This window comes from Hemibagrus wyckioides, linkage group LG16 (genome assembly GCF_019097595.1).
Source record: "Hemibagrus wyckioides isolate EC202008001 linkage group LG16, SWU_Hwy_1.0, whole genome shotgun sequence".
In the NCBI taxonomy this organism is placed as follows: domain Eukaryota; kingdom Metazoa; phylum Chordata; class Actinopteri; order Siluriformes; family Bagridae; genus Hemibagrus; species Hemibagrus wyckioides.
The window spans coordinates 8915820-8927565 of NC_080725.1; the positions used below are offsets into that span (position 1 = coordinate 8915820).

Genomic DNA, 11746 nt, shown 5'->3' on the forward strand with positions numbered 1-11746 from the left:
AGGGAGATCAGGACATGGTACTCAGCAGTTTTATGTACATTGCCATTTGAACCAATGGATGATGCATAGTTAAAAAAACAAAACCCTTACCTAAAGTTGACAGTATAACTCCAAAGGTGAAGCTCTCTGGCACAAACTAATACAAATACTCAATTTAACATTATTATTATTATTATTATTATTATTATTATTATTATTTTAGAAGTTGATACTGAGTGAGAACCCTTAGCTATCCAAGGAAATTTTTATGCATATTATACTATATATACAGTTGTGTTCAAAAGTTTGCAAACCCTGAAAGAAATTGTTGGACATTGTCAGTTATTTGGAAAACATGACTTATAATGCAAAAGATTTTTTTCTTATTTAAGGATAATGGTCCCGTGAAGTCATCAATTATCACATAGTTATTTGACTCCTTTTTAAAACCTATTAATAACTGAAATCACCCAAACAATCCTGATCAATGGTTTACATATCCTTGAATGTTTGGCCACATTATAAACACACAAGTTGACACACAGAGGTTTAAATGTCTATTAAAGAGAAGTTTCCACACTCTGTGACTCTTTGTCATTGTAATTAGTGTCTGTGCATAAATAATCAGTGAGTTTCTCAGCTCACAAGGTGATGCACTGACTTGTCTGGATACTGCACCGTGGGGAATACAAAAGAACTGCCAATGGACCTGCATAATAAGGTAGTTGAACTTTATAAAGCAGGAAAAGGATATAAAACTTAAAAATGCCAGCCAGTACTGTTTAAACTCTGATAAAGAGGTTCTGTTGATACTAAGCCACGGTCAGGTAGACCAAGAAAGTCACAACCATAAACGCTGTGTTTAGAGAGGATTCAACAAGGCCTACAGTGAAAAGAACACACAAATTGTCTGCCAGTATTTTATGATAATATGCTGCATTCATCTTACCATCAATTTTGACTAACTTCCCTGTGCCACTGGAGCTCACACAGCCCCAAAACATAAGAGATCCACCACCATGCTTTACAGTGGGGATGGTGTTCTTTTCACTGTAGGCCTTGTTGAATCCTCTCTAAACACAGCGTTTATGGTTGTGACTTTCTTGGTCTACCTGACCATGGCTTAGTATTCTACAGCACGAAATCTGCGCATGGGACACTCTTTGATGTACCAACATGACAATGATCCAAAGCACAAGGCCAAGTTGACTCTCCAATGGCTACAGCAAAAAAGATGAAGGTTCTGGAGTGGCCATCACAGTCTCCTGACCTCAATATCTGTAAAAAAAATTTTTTTTACAGGTACTGGAGATATTTTGCCAAGAAGAGTGGGCAGCTATACCGCCTGAGAGAATTAAGGACCTCATTATTACAAAACACTGCATGCCATCATTGTTGTAAAGGGGGTAATACATGATATTAAGAATTAAAGGTATGCAAACTTTTGAACAGGGATTATTTCCTCATTTTCTTTATTGTCATGTTTTGTTTGATGATTGTGCCGTTCTGTTATGCCTTACATATGAACTTGAGTCCTATAAGAAATAAAATAAATTTGTTTTTTATCAATGTTTATATTTGTTTATATATATATATAAAATTAGAATTAAAGAGCAAATATATTTGATTCACAAAACCCAGTTAGTGTTAGCTGGCAGCTGTTTTGTTATGTATGGTTAGTGAACCTTAGCCCCACTTTATCCAAGGTTTAAACTTGAATTTACCCTGAGTGGTATATTAATTAATATGTACACAGGAAAACTATACTATACTGAGTAATTTTCATAAAACATATGTTTTACAGACATTTAACATACAGGGATTATATAGACATAATTTCACTTTTGAGTAGTGAAAATGAAAAATGAAATGATCTAACTTATGTAAATTAAATTAGGTTAAATGTGTGGTGGATGTGGATATCCTGCAAACTAACTTCCACACATACTCCAGTTTATTTTTCAAATGGTGGATGTTTAGCATGTTGTCATATATTCATGTCTATTTACCCAATACACTGCATTTCCATCGTCATTAACCAAAGATCTCTTTAAAGTCGCCTAGCTGTTTGATTTGTTCAGGCTGCATGGAGTGCCTTCTCAGCAGCATTCTTCTGCTCTTGAGATCCTTTGGTAAGCCAGCAGGAGCTGAAGGGAGATACTGCTTCATCCCTGTCACCAAACCACATGTTGGCTTGTTGCTGGAGCAGATAGAACTGAAGCTGCTTGCTCCAGAGGTTTGTGAGATTGAAGCGTGATGGTTCAGTGGTGGTAGAAAACCTGGTCGATGATTGAAAGGTAGATCTGTGAGAAGAGCCCCTGATCCTCTCCTCTCTAGACTGGTTGGGTGCTTCTTGTGTAAATTTCCCAATAAAGTGCTCTCAGTGGACTCTTGCGAGCTTATCAAAGTGGATGATCGTGAAGTCAGTAGTTGCCGGTTGTCAAGCTGTTTTTTACCTTCTGCTGGGGAGTTGCCTGACACTGAAAGCTGTGAATCAGAGCTGTAATGATCCATTCCAAGCTTCCGACGCTGGATGATGTTGATGAGACTGGACACTGCCAGGTTAGGGAGTAACTTTTCTGAGTCGTTCTCTGATAATAAAAATTCACTGCTTTTGGAGTGAAGATCTGGGTGGGAGAGAGAGTACAATGAAGATAAACCATTGAAGGACATGTTGTGAGGCAGTGCTCCCTCTGCTTTTAGGTTTCCATGATTGCTTGTGTTGTTTTCTTGAAGCTGAGACTGGCTAGTTGCTTCTTTGTGGTCAGTGCTGACCTGAGGGTCAAAAGTCATCTGTCTGTCAATGCTGAAAGCAAGTTCTTCTTCAGGTGTTAAGTCAGGTAGTTCTTCCATTTGAGAGTTACCTTTGGCATGCTGTTGTGATAGAAAGGATTGTGGGATCTTCAGCCATGGTTCTGAGTGTAGTCTCTGCAGATGGTGGAGCTTGTTCAGTCTCCTGTTTACCAAAGGTGGCTGGTGAGAGGGAGTGATTGTCTGAGAGCTATTCATGGTCTGCAAGTCCTGGAAAGAGAACATTTGCTCAGAGAGACTGGAGGAAAGTGTCTCCTGGGGTGATGTGCTGAGGTGAATCTCAGAAGGAGAAGCACATGGTATCGAGGAGGAATTAGAATTATCCCACTGGTTTAGCGAAGGAATTTTCAGATACTCTTTGGCTACCTGCCTTCCGCAGACAAGTCTGTCTGTGGTGATGATGATGATTTCTTTACCTTTGGCCTTAAAAGCATCCATTAGCAGCTTCAATGTTTCTTCATCACTGGAATTAATGGCATGGATCAAAGCAGAGGAGCCTACATGGTCCTTTAGACAGGGATCTGCCCCACTATCCAGGAGTAGGGACACAACTTCAGGTCCTGCTTGCTCAAAGCAGGCATGCATCAGAGCAGTCTTGCCACTTTTGTCCTGAATGTTTGGATCAGCACCGCTCTCCAGAAGATATCCCACCATCTTTGCCTTTGGAACCCCCTGGGTATCAGAGTATCTGCTTTTACAGGAAATCATCAGGGGTGTCTCTCCATGCTCATTGCTCTCATTTATGTAAGCTCCGCCCTCTAGAAGGAGGCGTGTCAAGCGGAGACGACCCAAATAGACTGCTTTGAGCAGAGAGTTACTGTCTGTGTGAACACTTTGCACACCATTCATCTTTGTTGCTTTTACTGTTTCTTACCTTCCAGCAAACAACAAGGTTGCCATTGCAAAGCCTGTGAGAATATAGATATACAGATTATTTACAGATATTTGCCATCATTCACATAGACTAATTTTGACCTTCAATTTTGTTACTAAATGAATTGTTTTCACCAAAACAGACTGGTGCAAGTTTTCTATATTTTTATTTAATATACAACTTTGTCTGTTGTCTTATATAAATTGTCTCTATTAACTGAAAGACCACTTATAGAGATAAAAGTTCAGGTTTAGGTTTAGTAAACTAAGAAATATAGCTACACTATGGTGTAATCAGAATTTTTTTTTTTTCTTTTGACAGACTTGGTGTCAAGTCCAGGGTGTGTTCCTGCCTGGAGCAGAATGTAGTAAAGTAGTTAACCTGATCATATCATTAAAAATGTAATATTTACAAAAAAGTCTTCAGGCTTCTTCAGTAGTAAATGCTGGTCTGATACCCAACATTTAGTTTCAGATCTATTTTGTTCCACGCCAACTTTGTTAGGAGAATAAGTTCTCAGGATAATTTTTGTCCAAGTACACTATATGGCCTAAAGTAAAGTCTGACCATCCACTCATATGAGGTTCTTTCCCAAACTGTTACCTCCATGTTTGAAGCACACAATTGCCTACAATGTCTGTATATGCCGTAAGATTAAGAATTCTACTTCACTGGAACTAAGGGTCCCAAACCTTATCCAACATGACCTAAAGGTCCCTAAATACATGGTTTACCAAAGTTGGAGTGGAAGAACTCAACTGGCCTGCGCAGAGCCCTGACCTCTACCCCACTAAACTTTGGGATGAACTGGAATGTTGACTGCACACAAGGCCTCTTCTTCTGTCAGCAGTATCTGACTCTGTTGTGGCTGAATGGGCACAAATGTTTCCAGGTGAAAAGCTTTTCCAGAAGATTGGAGGTGTCCAAATACCATTTAGCAGTATAATGTATATAGTATTTGTATATTCATTAAAGAAATTAAAAATGGGTGATAGTGGCTTGAAAAGAGCACACAGCATTCCTGTCTGTACCATGAAAAACATTTTTTGTAATTGTTTTGCATCTACAGTACTCTAACCTGCTACATAGATATCTAGTCATATAAATTATATTATTCAAATAAAATAATGATTATTAGGTAACCTTTTTAGGACACAAATTTGACAAAATTAGCCTAGATTAGATTTAGTACCGCCAATCCATGTTTCTCTGCAGTTAATTTCTCCCTGAGATGCTGTTCATTCAAAAGGCTTGTGTAGAAACCTTGAGGCCAGAAAGCATCTTTTCACTCTAAAGCTTATTGTTCTTGCAGACCTCACAGTTCCTGTCTGAGTACTGCATAACACCATGTGCACAATATTTTGTAAAAAAAAAAAAAAAAAAGGAGAAGAAGAAGAAAAAAATGTCAAGATGGAAAATTTTGTGAAATAATAACCAAGTCAAAGTTAAAGCCATGTTGCAGAACTAGAACAGATCTGTCAGTGTTCTACAAAAAAAAAGCCTTTTCGATTTTTTTGAATTGCATTTAGGTTTTGTTACACAAATAGGAACTTAAAAAATGTAAATAGAGAAAATGAATGGAAAAAGCATGATTTGCAAATGAAAGATGTACCATTTGACCACCTAATGCAACTCAGGCACCTGGTTCGCTGCTTGGTCAATTTCTACTGCCCATCACAGCAACAGAAAGAAAGAAAGAAAGAAAGAAAGAAAGAAAGAAAGAAAGAAAGAAAGAAAGAAAGAAAGAAAGAAAGAAAGAAAGAAAGAAAGAAAGAAAGAAAGAAAGAAAGAAAGAAAGAAAGAAAGAAAGAAAGAAAGAAAGAAAGAAAGAAAGAAAAGTCCACATTGTCATGTAGTAGTTATCTGTTTGGTGAACATGGCCCTGCATTCCCATTACATAGGAATCACATTTTGTGCAACAATCAAGATCTTTTGTCTTACCGAATATCACTATGATCACTAAAATATAGAATTAAACAACACATTTTTAAAGCTTTATTCTTTCTACACTGATTTTGGAATACTCATTATGTACTACACTGCCTTCTATAAAGCAAGCTTAAGAAAAAAAATGACATTTCAGTCTTTTTTGTGCAGCTGCCCTTATCTAAGAATCAGCATTGGCTGTCTTCTTTCACACGACACAAATGCTTTGGGCTTTTGTTGGTTTTCCTGCAACCACAGAGATGTGTTTGAGCACAGTGCATGATTATCCACTGAAAAGCTGAAAATCTTTTTACGCATTTTACTGACTCTAGATTAAATATAAAGCAATGTGGATCTAGAATATAATAACATATGTATGTATGTGTATGTAGAACCTTTTGTATGTCGATTAATAGAACAAGCAGTAAATGAGATGTGGGAAGGAGCCACAAAAGATCTTATTATTGTGAATTGCAATGGAAAAGCAGGAAGCATGACAGCTATAGGAAAGCGTTGCTGTTAGCAGTGAGTGCACAGTTACCATGGAGCACATGTGCATTGCATGAGTGTGGCAGTAACTTCTGCCCCTGTCAGCAATGTTCTGCTGTGCTCCAAGGGAAAAGGCTTTGTTTGCAGGCTTCATTCTTGGGGGAAGGCAGATAGGCCAGTATTCCATAAGTAAAGAAAGTGGCCTTGTACAGCCCTTCCTATTGCATTCCCAGATTTTCGAGTCGAACGTAAAGAATTTGGCAGCTACATGCCATATACAAGACAAGCGAGTCTGTATGTGGAGAAACAATGTGCTGGGTATGCATAATGTGTAAAAAAGGCATATTCATTTTGCTCTTGAGGTTCTGAAGAGGTCGTCGAGTGTTTCTATTCTCATCAAGGTACAGCTTTTCAGAACACTCTCTCCACATGCTCAGCTAACAGAAAGGTTTCTGTTCGAGGATAAATTAACAACATCTGATTCCACAGACTTTGCACAGACTGTTTTCCTTTAAATCTGATTTCTAATATTCTAATAAGAGAAAGGGGGGGACTTGTATTTCTGACTAAAAAATGATAACAAAAGTGAAAAAGGCATGAGCACTCACCCTGAAATCTTGTGAAGAAATGTAGCCGTGTTGATGCTCTATTAGCTGTGTTAATGCCAGTTGGCCAGGCTGGTTGCCTGACTGTCGAGTTAATGCAAGAGTGGGTGCGTAGATAGCAGGTGTGACGTTGGTCAGATCTGAGTGACAATGTGGAGATTACTCACACACAAGAGAGCTGTTTGGGAGGGAGAGATGAAAAAGAACAGAGAAAGGACCACGATGCATGATGAATTTTCTGGTTTAAACGTACCGTTAATTTTCCTAATGTTTCTTTCTTAGAACGAATAGTTGTAAATGAATAGTTATGTTCCTACATTACCTCTTGACAATTCTGTTCAAATAATAAACATATTAGGTAGAAAATGTTAATCTGTAATGCATTTCCCTGTCTGATTCCTAAGTGTGGGTGTTCTTTAGTCTAAAAAATGATGGTAACTCAGTGATTAAGATTCTGTGCTAGTGACTGAATGGCTGTGAGTTCAAATCCCAAGAGTACCAAAGAGCCAGAGAGCCCCTGCTGAGTCCTTCAACAAGGCACTTAACCCTCAATTGCTCAGTTTTGTTCTTTGATTTTGCGTCATTTGCCATCTGGTGCTTTAGATAAGAGAGTCTTCCAAATATAGGGATCTAAACATTCATCAGCCAAACAGATGATAAAACCATCAGGTGTATTTTTGTGCATGTACCAAATAACAAAGCACTATTCATTTCTTTCTCCTTATTTCAGATTGATGTACTCTTATTAGCCCTAAAAAAGAGGGATTATTTAGCATATATTCATCTCAGGCTGATGTGAAGGTGAGCTGGAGTTTTGATGAACTTTGCAATGCCATCACTATGACAACCACCCATAGCAATTCTGCTTTTTATTGTGGGTTGTGCACAAAGAACCAAGGGATTATTTAAGACATAATCAGCTGCTGCATTTTAGAGCAAATGTTTAGTTTCAGGACCATTTTATAATAACGGATTAGAAAAGGTCGGTTCAATGGGCATGAATATTATATTAAAGAGAAAAGAAATAATGTAATAGAATAAGACAAAATATATATAATGGTCACCAGGTTTCTTTGCATATCATAGACATTAAACAGATATACAAATCTACACATGGCAGGTTTTGGTGATAGTGAAACCAAGATAAATCATGTCTTTTCCACTCTCAGAAACATTTTAGGGGAAAATATGTACATCCTTTGATAATTGCATTATAAATGTGGCTGTGTTCAGAATGAACCAATCACAATCAATCACAATCTGGTCAAAAGTCATTATCATAAGTGAAATCAATGACATGTTTCTATGCATATTTTGATTGATAAAATACGTTCACTAATAAACATTATTCACGCATAAATCTGACTTAACTCATCATTAGCTCATATTTAATTAAGTATTAATTTAGGTATCTGTCCATGATTAATCATGTTATTGTAAACAGTTACCAAATGTTTTCTCTATTAGTATGTAAAAGTAACATAATTTACTATATATATATATATATATATATATATATATATATATATATATATATATATATATATATATACTTATATGTATATATAGATGTACATATATATATATATATATATATATACATATATATATATATATATATATATATATATATGAACAAATTACGTTGATCAGCCATAACAGTATGAGCAGTGAGAGGTGAAGTAAATAACACTGATTATCTCCTCATCATGGCACCTGTTAGTGGGTGGGATATATTAGGCAGCAAGTGAACATTTTGTCCTTAAAGTTGTTGTGTTAGAAGTGGGAAAAATGGGCAAGTGTAAGGATTTGAGCGAGTTTAACAAGTACCAAATAGTGATGGCTAGACGAACGGATCAGAGCATCTCCAAAACAGCAGCTCTTGTGGAGTGTTCCCGGTCTGCAGTGGTCAGGATCTATCAAAAGTTGTCCAAGGAAGGAACAGTGGTGAACCAGTGACAGGATCATGGGCGGCCAAGGCTCATTGATGCACAGGGGGACCAAAGGCTGGTCCGTGTGATCCGATCCATCAGACGAGCTACTGTTGCTCAAATTGCCGGAGATGTTAATGCTGATTTTGATAGAAAGGTGTCAGAATACACAGTGCATCACAGTTTGTTGTGTATGGGGCCTACCATCCATGTGGGTGTTACTTTGACATGTACCACCTGCCTAAGCATTGTTGCAGACCATGTACACCCTTTCATGGAAACGATATTCCTTGATGGCTGTGGTCTCTTTCAGCAGGATAATCCTTCAAACCATAAAGCAAAAGTGGTTCAGGAATAGTTTGATGAGCATAACAACAGGTTTGAGGTGTTGAATTGGCCTCCAAATTCCCAAGATCTCAATCCAATCCAGGATCTGTGGGATGTGCTGGACAAAGAAGTCAAATCCATGGAGGCCCCACTTCGTGCCTTTTTTGCAAACATTTAACTACTTCCAAAATAATCAACAATTTAACAAATAAAAACACACACAAATACATAATAGCCCGTTTGACTGGCCGTTTTAATTGAATGGATTTAATCCAAACCTTAATAATTCCAATATCAGTAGGCCTAAAATAATGTAGTGTCTAATGTGTACTGCAGTGTTTTTTTTAATGGTTCTAGTAATTATGCAATGTATTATTATTACAATAATATACATATAACTAACAAGCTTAATATCTGAATCGCTGTACTGTGTTCATAGAAATTGTGTGCTGAGGGGATCTGCGGAAACGTATTTTACTGTTAAAGTGATCCCTGGCTGCAAAACATTTGGTTTTAAAATTAAGAGGTCTAGTTTACTTTCTCTATTCCCTTACACTGGACGCAGTGTTAACATTTGTACAGTATCCAGCCACTAGAGAGTGTCAGACATTTTAGCTTCATTCTTCAGTTTGTTCTACTGTGATGCTTTTCCAGTACTAAACGTACCAGAGCTTCTTTCCGTTGTTGTTTCTCTCTTCATTCTCTTCTTCAGGAGGTGAAACACTCAATTAGGTTAGGTTCTGGTGTTTGGTCAGTCTAAAACTTTCCACCAATTAGATTGGAATGTCTATGTAAATGGCAGACATAATATTTCTGTAAACTTCTAAATTCATTCTTCTGCTACAATCATGAGTTACATCAGCAGCAGCCATGCAAGCCCCAGCCATGACACTACTTCCACTGTTCTTGACTGATGAGCTTGCATCACATGTTTTGGATCATCAGCAGATCCTTTCTTTCTTCACACTTTGGCCTTTCCATCACTTTGGCAGAGGTTCATCTTGGTCCCAGAACGTTTGGGGCTCATTTCTGTATTTCTTTGTGAATCCCAATCTGGTCTCACAATGTTCAATATCTGGTCTATTATTAGTGGTCAATATATGGTCTGATATATTAGTACGCAAGTGTTTTTTTTTTCTTTCTTTTTTAGGACATTCCAAATTGGTGTATTGGTTATGCCTAATACTTCTGAAATGATTTTCATTTTTTTTCCTTTTCCCCCATAGACAGCATTCTGGGCTGAAACTAAGAGTAAACATTCAGAACTATTATTTGTTTGACACCTGTCAGTGACATGTTTCAATATTTTGATCACTTCAAATATGGGTAAGTATAACAAAAGGTGTCATGTTCTAAGTTGTTTAACACATATAGATGTAAATATCAGGAAATGAAAGGTGAAATTCTGCTCTGGGTCATATTCATCTCATGATCTCAAAACCAATTCTCTTCATTGTATAGCAACAAACAAAAGTATTGACCTTGCTTTCAGAGGGGGCAGTATTGATACATATATTCTTTGTAAATATATTAAAAACAAAAAAGAAAAGAACATACAAATACACCCTGAGCAGATTGTTTTGCCCATGTTTAAGGGCTTTTTGGTTGTGGATGGTTTTATCAAAGTGAAAATAAACAATTCAAAATTATTTTTAAATTAGGTTTGTTGTTTGTGAATATGCACTTATGGATATGAAATAAGTACAATTAAGTACAATCAAATTGATAAACTTGCTTACTGACATTTTGCAACATGTGGTATTGACACATACAGAGTACAGAGTGGGAGGCATTATCGCTACCCAATGTGCTGTGCATGTGCAGAAGTGGGCAGCGACAGCTCTCCTCACTGTTTGTTGCCAAAAATGTGCTGTAATGTCACATAATGGGATGTAGATGTGCAGTATAGATCAGCCAGCGCCATAAAGCACAATAAAAAAGTGTGCATGTGCAATGATGGGGAGCATGCATGGTGCACAATGGGTAGGGGACACAGATAAGGTAGCAACAGTGAGAAGATGAGGGTACACAGCTCTCCACAGTGAAAACAAGCCAAGCACAAAATTAAAGGAGAAACACAAAAGGAGAACAATGGAGAAAAATAAAAGGCCCAACTCAGGCAATTGCAAAAATGTAAAATAAGTGATTATTGCACAGAAATATTTTTGTTCCTTGTTTTGACTTTTTTTTTTTGTCACTCCACAACTTTGCTCAATAGTCTCTGCACTGGTGAAGCTGAGATTATTTCCTGAACACTGACTGGAAGTGAAGGTAAGGGTGATAAACTTAATCAGCTATATGTTCATAGATTTACTGTTCATTATTTAATGAGACTAATTGGTCTCATTACCAACAAACTGAGTTACGCTGAAGCTGTTCTCAAGAATGTCCACCTGGCAGATGTTTTTTTCAGTTCTGGCAGTCACAAATGATGTGTGATCAGGATGTTGCATATAATGAGGTTATAAAGAACCATTATGGACTCAAGCAGAATGGATGAATGGATGTCTTTATCTTTAACAGTGAGCAGCTTCATGCTGACAAACTGTTGCTTAAATGTGTATGAATGGAAGGGGAATGTAGGGACAAAAAAAATCAGCATGATTTGGACATCACAGAAGAAACCTTTATGGCAGAAAATGTGTGAATGCTCCTAGTGGAATGTTGCTGATAGTTTTCTCTACATGCTTCTATTTGTTAATTTGCTGTCTGAATTGATCACTGTTACAGCTGTTTATGTAATGGTTTCAAGAATTTTATGACATATTTCAGTGATCACGTTGTCATTTGCATGACCTGCCAGA

The 11746-nt window shown here is 37.3% G+C and overlaps 1 protein-coding gene across 1 annotated transcript; it reads right to left on the bottom strand.

The window, feature by feature from the left end:
* Positions 1 to 1089: 1089 nt before the first annotated feature.
* ankrd34ba (ankyrin repeat domain 34Ba) lies at positions 1090 to 6819 on the bottom strand. Its single transcript, XM_058412391.1, has 2 exons — positions 6688 to 6819; positions 1090 to 3698 (listed from the first exon to the last, which is right to left on the bottom strand). The coding sequence occupies exon 2, from the start codon at positions 3637 to 3639 to the stop codon at positions 2014 to 2016; it is 1626 nt and encodes a 541-aa protein (XP_058268374.1). The 5' UTR covers positions 3640 to 3698; positions 6688 to 6819; the 3' UTR covers positions 1090 to 2013.
* Between the last annotated feature and the right edge of the window lie 4927 nt (positions 6820 to 11746).

What these genes read in the sequence shown, in the direction of transcription:
- ankrd34ba (XM_058412391.1), bottom strand. Translation starts at nt 3,639, where the DNA reads ATGAATGGTGTGCAAAGTGTTCACACAGACAGTAACTCTCTGCTCAAA.